This window comes from Peromyscus eremicus, chromosome 4 (assembly GCF_949786415.1).
Source record: "Peromyscus eremicus chromosome 4, PerEre_H2_v1, whole genome shotgun sequence".
Lineage (NCBI taxonomy): Eukaryota > Metazoa > Chordata > Mammalia > Rodentia > Cricetidae > Peromyscus > Peromyscus eremicus.
Genome location: NC_081419.1, coordinates 15,378,890 through 15,396,580, shown reverse-complemented (window position 1 = coordinate 15,396,580; position 17,691 = coordinate 15,378,890). Strand labels below are relative to the sequence as shown.

Here is a 17,691-nt window from a genome sequence, read left to right as displayed (position 1 = left end):
GGGGCGTGTCTACTGTGGCAGAAGAAGGGGGCGAGGCTGGGTGGACGGGCGTGGTTACTGCGCTTGAGGACGAAGTAGAGGCGGGGCCGAGGGCGTGTCCACGACGACTGAGGACGGGGACTAGGCTAGGTTAGAGGGGCGTACCCACTGCAGAGGAGGCGGGGTGGGGGCGGGGCCGAGGGTGTGTCTGGAGCGCCTGAAGAAGGGGACAGGTACTGAGCTTGCGGAAGGAGGGCGGGGCTAGCGGGGCTACAGGGCGGTGCCTACTGCGCCTGCGGAGAAAGGTGGGGCTGCGGGAGGCCCTAAGTGCGCCTGCGTGACGCGGCGGCGGCGCGTTAGCTTCTACCCGTTGGCCGCCGCCTCAGCTGCCGCTTCTCCGGGGCCGCGCACGCGCCGCCGTCGCCGCCGCCGCCGCCGCCCCCGGCCCGTCCCCGCATCGCGCCTGCCCCGCGCCTGCCTTGGCCGGCGCTTGCCCGCCGCCGCCTCCCCGGCCCGCTCGGCGCCTTCTCGGCCTCGGCTCGGCGCCCGCAGCATGCAGCAACAGCCCGGGTGGCGGCGGCGGCCGTGAAGCAAGGGCCGTGCGCCCGAGCGGGCGGCGCGGGAGGGCGGCGGCGTCTTTGTTGCGGCCGGGCCGCCGCGGCCTTTGTCTGCAGATGGACGCGGGCGGCCGCTCCGCCGCCGAAGGCTGGAGGAGGATGGAGGTGCCGCCGGAGGGCGCCGACCTGGTGCCGCTGGACCGCTACGACGCGGCGCGGGCCAAGATCGCAGCCAACCTGCAGTGGATCTGTGCGAAGGCCTATGGCCTAGGTGGGCGGGCGCGGCTGGGTCCGGGTCCGGGGGATGGGATTACAGGGGGACGAACGGGGAACGAATAGGGCTTTGGGATGGTACTAGAGGGGAACCGACGGAGCATGGACTGGTGTCGGACGCGACCGGGAGATGTCGGGCGGATGCGGGAACCGGGGGATGGGACCAGCGGGAGACCGACTGGGGTCGGACTGGGACGGGGGATGGGACCAAAGGGGAATGCGATAGCTGTAGGCTGGGATCAGAGGGAGAGAGACGGGGAACGTATTGGACCAGGTATGACACCAGAGGGGTCAGAAAGGGGACTGACATGCGGGGAGATGAGACCAAAGAGGGTCGGACGCTGGACGGACCGGGCAGGGAGGTAGGACCAAAGAGGACCCGACGGATCTGGAGGATGGGACACTGGGTAAGGTCTGGGGACAAGGAATGGGAGACGGAGCCAAGGTTGGGAATGAGGCCGGTGACAGGGCTAGGGCGCGCCTTCGCGTGGTGTCGGTTCAAGACTTGCTGTCCTGGCGGCGGCCCAGGTGAGCGAGCGCTGAGGTTGCCCGGGGTCGGTCCTGGCACGGGACTGCGCTCGAGTGTCATCCATACTCCGAGTCTCGGGTAGGGTGGAGGGTGCCTGTCTGGTGCAGTGTTATTCTCTAGCGACTGGACTGGCTCTCTGAGTCTAAGAAAGACTCTCTTGTCTGAATAACCACTGCCTAGGCATCTCCTACTGCAACAGTGACCAGAAAGGCTTAGTAGTTTGAGTAGTTTGAGGCTTAGTCCAAGGGGACAAACCCAGAGTCCCGGCTATTCTGGTTTATGTATTAGGAATTTTGATACTTACCAGGACATGAGCCATTGGAAACTCCAAAGATATATTTTGTGGTACACAGATTGTGCAGAAACCGTCATGATCCCATTTGGTTAATTCCTGTTGTGAAGAACAAGGTAACCTTGTGGTGAAACCCCATTTATGAGGCCTAATATGCTTAGTGGATTAAGACGCTCTGGTTTGGTGCTCTGGGAACTTTGCAGTCCAAATAGTGCTGGTAATGAATTGACTGGGAGGCTCTAGTATCAGTGACAAGTGCCTTGTTTCAGGCACAAAATGAAGGGTTAAGAACTTGTGAATCCCCCTAATTTGAAGCATAAATTGCCCTTGTTCTGGCAAAAACATTACAGACAGGCTGGGTTGCTGAGATAACCCTTTCAGGAAAGGGTTAGGTGACCACTTTAGAAAACTTGCTAAGCAGGTGTTCTCTGTGACAGTGGACTGTGTCGTTCACCTCCCACTAGTCATAAGGACAGACATGTTTAGTGAGTTTGGGGAGTAAATAAACTGCGTTATTTTAAACTTAATGCTGTGGTGTAAAGCTAGCCGTGAGGAAGTAGTTCTTTCTCTTACAGTTTTCAGTTTTATAATTCTTGGTCACTGTTTCGGTTGGGTTTCAGGTTTTGCTTGGTGGTGGAGAAACACTGCTGTGTAACTGGCTTTACCTGACTTTAAAAAGTACAGTTGAAGAAGCTGGGTGGTGGTGGCTCATGCCTTTAATCACAGCACTCCAGAGGCAACACAGAGAAACCCTGTCTTGAAACTCGCCCCCCCAACCCAAACCAAACCAATCCAAAACACTGAATAACCACTGTAATTGATAAAAAGTGTCTGATACTTTACTAGAGCAGATAGTGTCTAGCCATTGGTCATATCTACCATCACCAGCCCCACAGACCCCTTCTTACCTTGTCACTCCCCCCCTCCCCCCAATAAACCTTTGCTTGCTGTTCTGAGCAGTATCATTCCGTTTTTTGTTTGTTTGTTTTTTGAGACAGGGTTTCTTTGTACAGTCCTGACCGTTCTGGAACTTGCTCTGTAGACCAGGCTGGCCTCAAACTCACAGAGATCTGCCTGTCTCTCTGCCTCACCAGTGCTGGGATCAAAGCTTTGGGCCACCACCGCCCGGCATTATTCAGTTTTGCATTTTTTTTTTTTTTGGAAACAGTATCTGGCTTGGAATTTCTTATTTAGACCATTCTGACCTTGAACTCAAGAGATCCACCTACCTCTGTCTCCTGCGTGCTGGCATTAAAAGTGTGTGCAGATATACTGGGCTAGTTTTTCGTATTTTCTAGCCTTTCTAGTGTTATCTTTTGAGGCTTTCTTTCTTTTTGTAGTACGTTCTTAAGTTCATCTTAGCTCCCAGCATCTTTTGCTCTGCTGTTTAGTATTTGAACAAGGCTAGTCTACCACATGCCGTGGTCCTACTCACAGGTGCTGGCTCATTTCAGATTTTTGCTTTTAAACATGGTGCATCCTGTGTACAAGTTTTCACTTCTGTTTTAACCTTTGTGCTGGGCATGGAACTCAAGGCTTTGCTAGGCAAGTACTCTTGCTGAACTGCCTTCTGTGTTTTTAAGATTGGCCATGTGAGAATAGTTTACTTAGACTCTGTTATTTACTTTCTAGTTTCTGTAACAGGGTGTGTTCAGTTATGTGTAGCCTTAACATTGAGCTTGGGGTTTGTAGTATTGAGATAAATTTTCCTCTCTCGTTGTTGGCACCTGGTTTAGTTTACTTTTATTCTAGCACCAGATTACTCATGAGATCTGATGCCTCATCAAATAATGGAGCAAATGAGCTTTACGGTTTTAGATTTGGTTTTTTGAGACAGGGTTTCCATATGTAACAACCCTGGCTGTCCTGGAACTGGATTTGTAGACCAGGCTGGCTTGGAACTCACAGCGATCTGCCTGCCTGTGTGTGCCACCATGCCTGGTGGTTTTAGAATTATTAAGAGTGCTCATATGAGGACTTGGGAGGAAGAGCAGGACTGAGGACCACCATGGGCCCTGAGCCTAGGTGACCTCATGACCTGAGACAGGACTCTGCTAGCAGAATGCACTTCATATGAGTGTTAGGAGGTCTAGTTCCCTTCTATTAATTGTAAATGAAGTTTCCATTCTATACCCAGAATTTGGGAGGTGCCAATTTATATGACCAAGCTGGCTCGGCTGGAGAGGTACTAAAGGTGTTTGTAGCCTGGTATGAATTTAGTTCTACCAGCCAGGAGTTGTGTCTTACGGGAATCAGGGTGGGGAGGGAGTTTTGGCAAGATACATAGGGGACCCCCTGCCCCCATAAAACTTTGATCCTATTCCAGGGGTGAATCTTTTATTTTTGGCAACCTCCATGTGCCTCTCAGCTTAGGCTACTGTTCACTGGTCATGCTGCTTTCCATTTGGATGCTTCAGTGACAACGTAGTTTGAGTGGGTGGTCATAGGGAAGGGGTCTTGTATGCTTTATGTGTTAGATGCTTTTTGGTTAAGTCACGAAGTGAAACCAGTTTTCGTTCTGTGTAGGAGTTGAAAATGTGGAACTGTGGGGCTAGCTGCTGGAGACTCCATTGTCATTTGCCCCCTGGAGTCTATGTCCCTGTACCAGGCTGCTATCCGTAGTGAGTGACAAGCTCTGGAGCTCACCCTAGGCCTTGGGCTTATGGTCATGAAGAAACATTTTCTCCAGAAATGATTCTGCCCTCGTGCCACAACCAAGATTTGGGGGATGTCCTGTACTCTATTTTTAGGTTCCTTCTCTTCTTTTTCTGGCAACTCTTGCATTGCATTGACAGTCTTTTAGTTATTTTTTAGGAGTAACTTATTAGGCATGCTGAAAATTGTTCACTTACATGTGTCTGCAAAGAGGAGCAAAGTCTGCTTAGCTGCAAGAGTGTGGTAGCGTTGGTTGTTTGATAGAGAAATTCCGAGGGGTGAGTGGAAGGACCATTTATTTTACAGGGTAGTGTGCTGGACGAGGGCTGCAGCAGTCCTGGCTTTGCTTCTGGTCCATTTGCATTGTGTTTGTGCCCTTAGCAAGCTCAGAGTATCTAGGCTTTGGTTTCAGGGGACAGTGGGGGAATGCGAGTTTTTATCTCTCAAGGACAGTGGAACACACAGGGACCGGATGAGAAGGCTCTCAACTGTTTGCAAGGAGATTGCCCTGTGGCTCAGCAGAAACTGATTTGTCCTTCTGCCCCAGAGCTGAGCTGTCCTGAATCCTAGGCCCAGTCAGGAGCTCATCCTTCTCATTTTACCAGCAGCAGTAGGCTGAATTAGAGAGGGGTGGTGGCCTGGCTGGAGGGTTAGGTCTACTAACCAGAAATGCTGCTCCCCATCCTCTTTTCTACCCCCCTGATCTCCCATGCTCACTAGAGTCCTCAGACTACTAATTTGAAAAGCACACTGTAGAGGAAGAAGTCATAAGCAGGTCTGTGGCCCCATGCAGCCCAGTTCCTAGGAAATCTGTGCTAGAGCCGCTGCTGGCAACAAAGTGCTTTTAAGCTGACTGGTCTACCCAGTGTTAGGAGCAGAGCCCTTTCCTAACTCTAGGAGTCACCACATTGCCCAGAGTCATGGCATTGCTTGGTTCAGAGGCATTTGGTCAAAAGGAGTTCACTACTTGGAACCCCTTTCCATAGCTCCAAGGCTGGCTGGGACTGCTTACTGCTCCTTTCTTTTCCTGGACTGGGCAGGTTTCCCTGGAAGCAGTCTGCTGCCTGGGCCAGTTCAGAAGTGTGTTACCAAGTTGTTCTAGGTCACAATTATATTCAGACTACTGGTTCATGAGTTTAGATTGTGGTTTTATTTATTTTTATTTTAAGTGTCTGGGTACATTGTCAGTGTATATGTCTGTGCACCGTATTTGTACCTGGTGCCCACAGAGGCTAGAAGAGGCCATCAGGTCCTCTGGAACTGGATGTACATATGATTGTGAACTCCTTGTAGGTGGTGGGAATTGAACCTGGGTTCTCTGGAAGAACAGCCAGTGCTCTTTAGCACTGAGCAATCTCTCAGCCCCTAGACTATTGTTTTTAAACAGCCTTTTGTTATTCTTGGCAAGTGAATTGGGTGTTTCTGGGTGGGAGAGTCCAGGATCCTCAAGTGTTTGCTGACCATGAGAAGAGAAGCTTGATGCTGTAGGAGCTGCTGGCTGGCAGTGGTTGCCATGACGCTTTCTCTACAGGGTATCTGGAGAAGCTCCGATCTTCTGCTTTTGGTATTTCCGCTCTCACATGCACTATTGTGTCCACCTGCAGAGTACTCATGTGCTTGTTATGTTCTGTGAGAGGAGTTTATATTTTTTAGGGTTGTGCTTATACATGTTCTCCTTCCTGGCCTGATGCCAGGAGTTAAATACTAATCAGAGAATGAAAATCTGTCTTTAATCTCTTAGCTAATCCTTTGTTTGACCCTCCGAAGGGTTAGCTGCTATTGTGTTTCAGAATGTTAATTTTGGCTATACATTCAAATGGCTTTTAATGTGTTCTTTCTTTTTTCTTTCTTTTTTTAAAAAGAGTGACAGGGTCTCACTCTGTAGCCAAGGCTATCCTGGAACAAACTTACTGCTGCCATGTTTCTTGTGTTGATTTTTGTTTCAGGATATTCCTGTCAACTTTAGGTATGCAAATGCCCCCTCTACCTCAAAGTTGCACTGTTTAATAACCTGGATGGCTGTCAGTTGTCATCTTGTCTGAGGATGACCAGCATGGAGCCAAGCTTGCTTTCTTCCAATGGCTATTGTGTGCATAACTATTTTTTCAGTATAGGCACTATAAAGGGAGAAGGCACATGGTGCTATCTACTTTGTTGATCAAAATCCTTGTGAAATGTGGACATTGATGGAGGAACTGGGAATAATGGAAGGCTGGAGATGACTACTAGGACTGGGGAGGCAGCTCAGACACTAAAGTGCTTGCTAGGCGTGGGGCTGGGGAGATGGCTCAGATTGGTAAAATGCTTGTTAAACAAGCAGGAAGATCCGAGAGAGTCCCAGGACCCATAGTGAAAAAAAGCCAGGGATGCTGGCGAGACGGCTCAGCAGCCTGACAACCTGACTTTGATCCCTGGAACCTCCATAATGGAAAGAGAACTGACTACTACAAGTTATCCTCTGACCTCTACACATACGCTGTGGCATGCACAGGTATACATGCATGCATTCGAATGAATAAATATTGTTGTTGTTGTTTGAGACAGGGTTTCTCTGTGTAGCCCTGGCTGTCCTGGAACTCACTTTGTAGACCAGGCTGGCCTTGAACTCAAAAGGTCCATCTGCCTCTACCCCCTGAGTGCTGGGATTAAAGATGTATGTCACCACTGCCTGGCATAAGGTAACTTTTAAATAATAAAAATTCGGGCGTGGTGGTGTATGCTTGTAATCTCATGCTGGGGAGGTAGAAATGGGTTATTTGACCAGCCAGCCTGGCCTACTCTTAGGCTCCAGGTCAGTGAGAGACCATGTGTCAAAGAACAAAAGTGAATCACTCTGAAGGTTGGTGAAGGCCTGGGCAGCCCGAGAGCAGAGGGTGATCTTGTGCATTGAGTAGATTAATTGTGCTGAGGTAGAGGCGTAAGGACTGACACAGTAGGTGATTAATTTGGAATAGTCTGGGGCCAGGTTGTTTACAGTGCTCCTGGTGCCATCGGGGACTTCTTTGATGTATGTGCCGGGAACACTTTTGAATAGGAGATGGTTTGCTGAGAGCCTGGGAATGTGCTTTGAGCAGATATTCCCCAGTTGCTACAGTTTAACCAGTCAAAATTAGAGGTGTATCAGTCTAGGTGAACATTGTGGGAACTGAAATGGAGCTTTGAACGCCACACACACAAAGACCTATAAGGAGAATCCTGGGTGGTGCCTCGTTTACACAGGAGCAGATGCCACTGGCAGGTCAGGTGAGGAAGAAGAGGGACTCCTTTGAGGGGATCTGGAATGCCCATACAGAGAAGGGGAATGGAGGCAGGTGTGGGTGCAGCTTGCTCAAGTACAAGCCCAGGCAAGTGGAATTAGAAGCTGAGATTAGCTTGGACAAAAGGCTGAGTTTCAGATCTTGGGATGTCTTAGATAACAAATTGGTAAATCCTTGCAGGGGTTACTTATGGACTCCTTATGGACAGTTTCTGAGGAGGAAAGAGATTTGGGCTTTTTAGCAGAGCACAATGAGTACTGCTCACTATTTACCAAGTGGATACTTGTTTTGGACCTTTATTGGTGTACAATTTATATTCAGTAAAGCACATGAAAGCATATGGTTAGATAAAGTTTTGGTGGTGTGCCTCCTCCAGACCCTGTAAGTCTCATACTGGCTTTCCTATACCTGCTTCCTGCCTAGAGTTTCCTATCATTTGTAACACGAATTGTTAGATGGTGGGTGCCAGATGTAGCACGAATCTTAAAAGGTCTTATTAATAAAAACAAACCCAGAGCCAGGTATTGGGGTGAACGCTGAAAGATCAGAGAAACAGAACAAGCCACATCCAACCTCACCTTGCCAACTTCTCAGCTGATCCTATTTCCTGAGACTGAAAGCCTCTGAGTCCTCATCTGAATGGATCTCAGCTGAACTGCTGCTAAAAGCCTAAAAGCTTAAAAGACTCTAGTTCCTGGTCCTCACACTCTGTATACCTTTCTGCTTCCTGCCATCACTTCTAGGATTAAAGGCGTGTGTCCCCACGCCTAGCTGTTTCCAGTGTGGCTTTGAACTCACAGAGATGTGCATGGATCTCTGCCTCTGGAATGCTAGGATTAAAGGTGTGTGTGCCACCATTTTCTGGCCTCTGTGTCTGTGTAGTAGCTGTTCTGTTCTCTGACCTCAGATAAGTTTATTAGGGTGCACAGTATATTGGGGGACACAATATCACCGCAGTCATTTAAGCACATCAAAGTCCTGCACCTAGCTTCCTTTACACAGTATCTTTGAGATTCATCCATATATCTCATGGTGTACAGGTCTTTGCTTAATAATAGTATTCCATTGTATGATTAGCCTATTTGTTGATGAGCATTGTTAGGGTGGTTTCTAGTTTTGGGATATTATGAAAAAAGCTGCTATGAGCATTCATTTGTGTGGGCAGATTTTTTTTTTTTTTTTTTTTTTTTGGTGTTTCAAGACAGGGTTTCTCTGTGTAACAGCTCTGCCTGTCCTGGAACTCACTTTGTAGACCAGGCTGGCTTTGAACTTAACAGATATCCACCTGCCTCTGCCTCCCGAGTGCTGGGATTAAAGGCATGTGTCACTTTAATCAATTTTAAAGCATTGGGCAGATATTTTTATTCATCTTAAATAGGTGTAGGATTAGTAGGTCATGAGATAATGCATGTTTAATTCATAAGAAAGTACGAAGTTTTCCAGAGTGGCTGAGTCATTATTTCCCATGAGCACTGTATGAGAATTCCAGTTGCTCTGCCTTTCATGTCAGCACTTGGTGGTGTTGGTCTTTATACTTTTAGCCAGTCAAGTAGGTGGATTGCACCTTCCTACTGTGGTTTAGTGTGCATTTCCCTGATGACTAATGAAGAGGAGTCTTTTAAAATATGCCTTTTGTCCATTTTAATTTCTCGCAATGTAATAATAGCTTTTAGGATCTTGGACAATATAAGAAAAGTTAAATTATTTCGAGGTTTGTTAACATGTAGTTGTAAGACATTCTGCAAAGGTCCTGGGTGTTTTTACTCGGTTCCCCAATGGTAACTTTTTTTTTTTCATTTATTTATTTTTATTTTATGTGCATTTGTGTTCTGCCTGCATGTATGTCTGTGTGAAGGTGTCAGGATCCCCTGGAACTGGAAATACAGACAGGTGTGAGCCACCATGTGGGTGCTGGGAATTGAACCTGGGTCCTCGAGAAGAGCAGCCAGTGCTCATAACTGCTGAGCCATCTTGCCAGTCCCCCTAGTGTTAACTTCTTATAAATCTATTAGAAGGTTAGAACCAGATGTGGGACTTTCGCTCCCCTCAGAACCTCCTGTTACCCTTTCAGGGCTGTGACTGCCTTGTGTGTGCTCTGGCTACTGTTGCTCTTCCCTTCTCGTTGTTGACTGGACAGCCCGCTGACTGCACTGCTTAGACTAGCAGGTAGTGCGGCAGCGCCGCCTTCCCTGTAGCTCACACTGGTCGGTAGTTCATAGTTTGTTGTTTTGTTTCTTCGGTGGTTTTGAGGTGAAGCTTAGGTAGGCCAGGCTCAACTAAAGTATGTGGCTAGGGATGACCTTGAACTCCCAGTCTTCCTGCTTCTACCTCCCCAAGTGCTGAGATTACAGGTGTGTGTCATCATGCTGGACTTACGTTTTCACGTTCATTCATTTCAATGTATGAAAAGTTTCCTTTGATGCTTGCTTGTATTTCATTTGGATTGCTATGAAAAATACCATAGCCTAGGTAATTCATAAATGATGGAGATGTGTTGCTTACAGTTCTAGGGGCTTGGAAGTCCAAGCTGAGTGCAAGAGCAGATCCTACATGTGATAAGGCTCTGGCCCTTGTTCCATACCCAGCACCCATACAACTGGGTATTGTGGTACATGCCTGTAACTCTAGTACTTGGGAAGTAGAGGCAGGAGGATCAGGAGTTCAAGATCATCCTTATATACAGTAAATTGAAGACCAACCAGAACTACATGAAATCCTGTCTCTACCCCCACCCTACATTGAAACATTCTAAAACAATACAATCCGAATATACCAGTTTGATACTTACATGCTGAGGAATGATGATGGGAAATATTTTTGTGTATTAAGCTATTATGTTTCTATAGGAGCAGAAAACGTTGTGTGTACAGTAAAAACACATTTCTGTTCATGACATAGAGTAGCCTTGAATCTAAGGTGAGGTATTTGAGGTTGTATTTGTTGGTATTGTGTGGTGTGATGGCATGTACAGTGTGCATGCTGTGTGTTCAGAACCATGGCTGCAGTGAAATTTCTTGATGAAACATGAGTGAGCACTGCCAGAAACATCTTGGATCATTTGATTGTGAATTGGTTTCTGGTTGTTGTGTATTTGGAAACCTTTTACTATTATCATTTAATTCTTCAGCTCCCACATTCAGTTATGTAGCCCCATATGGGCTCAAGACCTACAGTGTAAGAAGCTGGGGCCTAAAATCTAATTTATTTTGGTGAATGTTTGGGCATGTAGCAGAGAACATTTAACACAGCTTCTTGCTCCCCTCCCTTGCCTTCCACTCCTCTTGTTCCTTTTGGCTAAGTAGACCTGTCTTTAAGGCTCTGCTGACCAGATGCAGGAGGTCCAGGTCCACGTGCAGTTCCCATCTGGACCCCCATAGATTACAGTATGGCACCACCTTCCATTTCAAAATCCCCAACCCCTGGGGATAGAATGGTGTGGGTGGAAATGCTGTTCATAGCTTGAGCATGAACGGGTAGAAGAATATCAGAGTAAGAAACTAAGCTGGTTGTTTTGGGGGAAGAACTGGAGTATGAGGTGATGAATTGGGGGCTTTAGTTTTCTTTCCGATCCTTTCTCTAATCTCTTAACATTAATCTTTTCCAGCGGTACTTCCCTCCTCTCCCTTTGTTCAGATAAACTGACTTATTTAAGAATAAAATGCCCAGGAGTTCCCAGATCCAGATGACTTTCAGGAAGAGGGGGAGGAAAACCTTCTCTAGCCTGGGGATTTTCTACCTGTTGTCACTCTGTAACCCCTCATGTTTCTATAGTCTTACAGCGAGCTGCTTTCCACCAGCTTGGCTTCTGTAGACTGGAGCCTTGTGGACCCAGAGTCCGGCAGTAGGCATTTGCCAGTGAGTAGCAGCCTGGGCTTTGTGCACAGTAGAGTCTGCTGGCTGTTGGTGTCCTTGCTGGCTGTGTCTGATAAATAGTCTTGTCAGTTGCTGATGAACAAGTGCCAGAGTTTTCATGCTCTTGGATTTGTCTGTTTTATTAGCTCTCTCAGCTGTTTCATGTATTTTGAGTCTAGTTAGTACTACTAACACTAAGGATTTTACTGTTTGTCTTTAGGAATTTCCTTTTTTTAAAGACAGGTTTCTCTGTGTAGCCCTGGCTATCCTGGAACTCACTCTGTAGACTAGGCTGGCCTGGAACTCACAGAGATCCACCTGCCTCTGCTTCCCGAGTGTTGGGATTGAAGGTGTGCACCACTACTACCTGGCCTCCTTCCTACCTTTTATCAGCCTGTTGTCCCTACTTAGCTGTTTTTCACTTTGTGCAGTCTGAAAATATTTCATGGAAAATCCCCAGAAATGATTCCTAAGTTTTAAATATCGTGGCATTTTGACTAGCACAGTGGTTCTCAACTTTTCTAACGCTGTGACCCTTTAATGCAGTTCCTCATATCGTGGTGACCTTCAACCATAAAATTACATGGGTTGCTACTTCATAACTGTAATTTTGCTACTGTTGTAGATCATAATATAAATATCTGATATGCAGGATATGTGATATGTGACCCCTGTGAAAGGGTCATTCAACCCCCAGAAGGGTCTCAGCCCACAGGTTGAGAACCACTGGAGTGGCATGAAACTCACACACTGTCCTTCCTGGTATCTTACAATTGCTTTATTGTAAGTTGAACTTCATCAGTTATGTCTGTATAGGGAACAGGGAAAGGTTTGGTACTACTCCAGTTTAGATGTCCATGGGTGTCTAGAAACCAGTCCTGGCAGAAGAGGATAGAGGGCACTGTAATCCTTTCTGTAACAGTTACTTAAAGAATTTAAAGATTTCTCCAGGAAATCCCATGCCAGGGGAGGAATTACTGGAGGAGAAAGGTGTCCTGGAGAGGGTTAATCTCACAGCTCTGATAACTTACCTGATACTTACTACCTGATACAGTGCCTAGTTCCTGGCTTTTCCTTCCTCTTTTCTATAAAGTGTAATGTGGCCAAAAGGAAGAAACAGATCTTTTCCTTTCCCCAGTCCAGTCTAAAACTTACATTTCCATTGACTGATTCCTATCTCTCAGTAGAAGAGATAGGAATCTCTTCTTTTGATAGAAGCCAGCAGTGGACTTTAGATTTTGCTAACACCATCTTCTTCTTCTTTTTTTTAATGTAATTTTTTTCATTTTATTTAATGTGTGTGGGTGTTTTGCCTGGATGCATCTCTGTGCACCATGTGTGCTTGCAGAGACCAGAAGAGGCAATGAGTTCCCCAGAACTAGAGTGACAGATGATTGTGAGCTGCCATGTGGGTGCTGGGAATTGAACTTGGGTCCTCTGGAAGAGCAGCCGGTGCTCTTAACCACCGAGCTATCTCTCCAGTCCCCCCCCCCCACCTCTTATTGAATACTGTTCGCGTGTTATATATATTTTTTCTGCTCTACCTTTGGGCTATATCCCTAGTCATGGTGTATCTGTTCCTATTTTTATTTTTATTTTTTTAATTTGTTTTTCCATCCTTTATCCCCTCTGTCCCTTCCTCATTTCTTTTTGAGACTAGGTCTTGCAATGTTAAACCCAGGCTTGCTGCAAAACTGGTTTATCTCACTGAATTAGAAGTGAATTTCTTGTGAACAGTATATTGCTGTACTGCTTTTGTTGGTGTTGCTTGAGACAGGGACTCTCTATTATGTAGCCTTGGCTGGCCTGGAACAAATTATGTAGACCAGGCTGGCCTCAACCTCACAGATCTGCCTGCCTCTGCCTCCCGAGTACTGGGATTAAAGGTGTGCACCACCAGGCCTGGTTCTGGTGTGGTAGTGTTGTTTGTACTGTGTGTCTGAGAACTCCAAAGGACAGGCTGCTGTAGTTATCACATTACTCATTTCTTCTTCTGCCTTTTCTTGATGTTTCATTTTCTTCTACCATTTTCTTTCTTTTTGGAGAACTTACTTTAGCCATTCTCATAGTTATTTTTATTTTACTTATTTATCTTTAAAAATTATTTTATTATGGGAGGTAGAAGCAGGTGGATCTCTGTGAGTTCGAGGCAGCCTGGCCTACAAAGTGAATTCCTGGACAACCAGGACTGTTACACAGAGAAACTCTGTCTCGGAAAAATCTATCTATCTATCTATCTATCTATCTATCTATCTATCTATCTATCTATCTAATCTATCTATCTACATATATATGTATTGCATATATTGTGTATGTGTGTGTGTGTGTGTGTGTGTGTGTGCGTGTGCGCGTGTGCGCGCAAATAGATGTTTTTTGCTTGCATGTATCTCTGTGCACCACTCCCCTGCTTTGTGTACAGGGAAGCCAGAAGAAGGTGTCAGATCTTCTGGAACCAGAGTTACAGACAGTTGTGAGCCGCCATGTGGCTGCTGGGACTCAGGTACTCTGGAAGAATATCCAGTGCTCTTAACTGCTGAGCCATCTCTCCAGCCCCTAGTTATTTGTGTGTGTGAAGGATGTGAAATGTGTGTGTGTGGGGTGTTTGTGTTTGCCATAGTATATGTGTGGCGGTCAGGGACAACTTACCGGGGTCAGTTCTCTCCCTTTTTTTGGCGGGTCCTGAGGATGGAACTTAAGTCATCGGGCTTGGCTGTAAGCACCTTTGCGTATTGATACCACAGCTTCAGATGAGAGTCCCACTGTCACTGGGATGGGAATTCCTTCCACAAGTATGCCTTTCCTCTGCTTCGGAATTTTCTTTTTAGCTTTAGAAGTTTGAATATATGTCTTGGCTCAGATTCCTTTGGGTTTTCTTGATTCATGGTTTGCTCATTGTCTTAAAATCAGTAGGTTGGTGTCTTTCACTGCATTTAGTAAGTTTTCAGCCATTAATTTGCTCTGTACTCTCCTTGCCACCTTCTTCCCTGGACTCTGGTGGACAGTAGCTCTCCCCTAGGTCTATTTTCTTCTTCCTCAGTTCTGGTCTCCATTTTCTGCCTGTGGTTCAGATTGGATGGATGCTGTTGATTTAACCTTAAAGTCTGCAGTTCAGTCCTCTGTCATTGTTACCCTGCTGCTCAGCCTGTCCAGTGAGTTTCTAAATGTCTGTTGCTCTACTTTGCATCTCTATATTTAGTGCTTTAAAAAGCTATTTGCCGGACTTTTCTAGTTTACTTCAGAGTTTGTAACTCCTGCAATCATTCTGTGCTGGCTACTTTCAAATGTCAGAGATGTTTCAACACTTGATGCGTCTTGGTGTGTGTCCGTTGGTCATCTTGAGTGGCGATTTCAGATGATTCCTGGTCTCTAAGTTATTACAGGCGGAGCCAGGGCTCTCAGACTCTTATTTTAGTAGCTGCTCTCCTGTTGGGTTTGCCTGCAGCCTTGAGCTTCATGGTTGGCCGTGGTTCCAGCAGGTCCTGTGCCCCAGCCCTGTGCTCCTAGTTCAGTCTACTCCTCGGGCTCCCTGCTGCTGTTGCTTAAGGGCAAGAGGAACTTTCCAGGCTGGGTAGGTGGGACTCTGCCTACAAGATTGCTGCTTATGGTTGGCCATCTCTGCTTCCTAGGAGGAGATTGTACAGTTCTGACAATTTATAAACCCATTTTATAGGACAGAACTGTGATTGGCCATTGATGGGCAGGACCACTCCTTGACCAAGACTTCCCTTTCTTTAAGCCTAAATTTCATGTCAGTACCCTAAAGGTGGACGTAGGGGGGTTTGGACCCCTTAATTTGTTCTTGCCAATGTGATCACAGTGAATAAATTGCTTTTTTTCTGTGTCTCACTATCACTTGTTTCATTAATTGATGTATCGAGGACAGGTGGCCAAGCCTAGCTTGCTGGGGATGCCAGGGACCAGAATTATACCCCCAAACCTCTGGTAACAGCTGCATGCGGAGAGGAATTTCATGACCAGCGGGGAGGGAGAGTATCTTCTCTGCCAGGTGCTTTTGGTGAGACCTTGTTTGTTGTGTTCCCTGGTCCATGGTGGCTGTCTCTGGCTTTAGGGAAAGGTATCTGGGGCTGAATATGGTAGCAGAGCACCTTTGCCCCGCTGTGTCGTGTCCCCATATCCCCTGCTGCTTTATTGTTAGTGGGGCCTCCTGTTGATCCCCCCTTCCATGGCCCAGAAACCAGTTGCCTTGCCTGTTTTGCCTGCTGTACTGGGAGTGAGCAAGCATCAGGCCTGCCTCCAGTGGGGGTGTCCTACAGTGTGAGGTCCAAGTCGGCATCCTTCTCTCCGCTTTCTAGTTCCCCTCTGCTTGTCCTTGATGTGTTTCAGGGTTTGTAGCTGCCTTCTACACAAAGGGGCAAGCAGGGGTGGTCTGCTGGCCTGGCCTGACAGGAGCTCCCTCTGGCATATTAAAAAGCTATTTTTGCCTTTGGAATCTGTCGATGTGACTGTAGTGCTTTTTGGATGTGGATTTCCTTTTTGAGTCTCGCTGGTATTTTTAGTTGTTTCATAAATTTTACAAGTATTGGAAAATTTTCTGCAGTGTCTGCTTGAACATCCTTCTGCCATGTTCCTTCTCCTTTCTGGGCCTGTGGCTCCTTTCTGTGGTCTGACAGCCATTGCCACTTGCCCTCCCTGCCTACTCCTCACTGTCTTACTGTTCTTCATATGGATACGTACTGTCTACTCATCTGCATCTCGCCAGTGTCCAGTCTTAATCCGCCTTCACAGTTCATTTTGTGAAACTGCTCAGACATTGTGTGTGTATTGATTGATGTTCTAGAATTTCTGTTTTGCTCTTTCTCTAGTCTTTCTCTTTTTTTCCCCTTTATTAAAAATACTTTTGCTTTTCTGGCTTGGGTGTCATCCACAGTCAGCTAGTCTGTGGCTCATCAGTTCTGTGGCTTTCTGTGGGTGCCTGAGCCTGACTTTCTTTGAATTTGTTTATTTTAGGGTTTGCTTGGCTTCCTGGGCTTCCTGGGCTGGCCTTGAACTCACCATGGTCCTCTTGTCTCCGCCTCTCTAGTGCAGATAACAAACACATGTCATACACTTGATGTGGCACCACTGGCTGATGCTACCGTCTGCTGCTGTGTTAGAGCTTTCACAGTTGGGGCCATTCTGGTTGCAGTGGATTATAGCACATGGGTCTCTTGAGGTGGCCAGGACATTTAGATACACACTTGACTGTAGCAGGCTTTCTCGGACCACTGGCCCCCCAATCATGACACGGAGACTTACTAGTTATGAATGCTTGGCCTTATCTTATGCTTGTCCCACTAGTTCTTATAACTTAATTTAACCTGTTTCTCTTCATTTGTGTTTTGCTTTGGGGCTTTTTACCTTTCTTTCATTCTGTATGTCCTACTTTTCACTTCTTCCTCTGTGTCTGTCTGTCTGGTGGCTGCCTGACTGGCTGGCTCTGGGCATCTTCCTCTCTTTCTCCTCCTTCTCTCTCTCTTCTCCTACTTATTCTCTCTGCCCACCAGCCCTGCCTGTCATTCTACTGCCTATCTATTGGCCGTTCAGCTTTTTATTAGACCAAGCAGGTGCCTTAGGCAGGCAAGGTGAAACAGAGACACATCTTTACATAGTTAAACAAATGCAGCATAAACAAAAGCAACACACCTTTATATAATGAAAAAAAAATAGCATAAACAAATGTACACATCTTTGCATAGTTAAATTAATAGTCCACAACACCCAACATCCCCTCCCTTCTCTTTTGGAATCCTTCCCCACTCTTTGAGGTCCCCTTCCTAGCCTCTGACTGACTAGAAGCCCAGCCTGCACACACCTGAGGCTACACTGTACAGAGAGGCTGTGGAACCTTCTTTCCCTTGGTGTATTTGTCCCTGATGCTGCTGAGGCATGTTGGTTTTGGTGGCTCTCCCCGGTATGTTTGGGTGGAATAGAGGTGGCCTTATCATTACCAATCTCTCCTGACCACCAATTAGTTCCTTTGGCTTCTCTTCCTTGCCTGCCTAGCACAGGGTGAGCCACCAGTCTGCCTAGCTTCCATTCTCACTGTGCCCTCTTTCTGGGTGACTCAGCCCCCATGGATACTTATCTTTTTGTGTTCGTACATATCATACATAAATGCTATATTTTTAGTTTGTGCTTGTGGTCCCCACATGTCAGCTTCTTCAGAATGCCCACCCCTATACCCCCCTTAGCCATATGTCCATTACGGAGCTCCTCTTTCTGCCGTGGTCATCTTCTGGGCCATAGTTCCTAGTTTAGTAACAGGTCCTGTCCTGTGCCTGGCTGGTGTCCAGGCCT

At 46.8% G+C, this 17,691-nt stretch overlaps 1 protein-coding gene across 1 annotated transcript in view; it reads left to right on the top strand.

Annotated features, from left to right (window-relative positions):
- Positions 1–547: 547 nt before the first annotated feature.
- Camsap1 (calmodulin regulated spectrin associated protein 1) overlaps positions 548–17,691 on the top strand; it is a 69,452-nt gene continuing 52,308 nt past the window's right edge. The window contains exon 1 of the mRNA XM_059260323.1: positions 548–807. Coding sequence (XP_059116306.1) covers positions 654–807 — 154 coding nt within the window. The 5' untranslated portion in view covers positions 548–653. The remainder of the gene's footprint in view (positions 808–17,691) is intronic.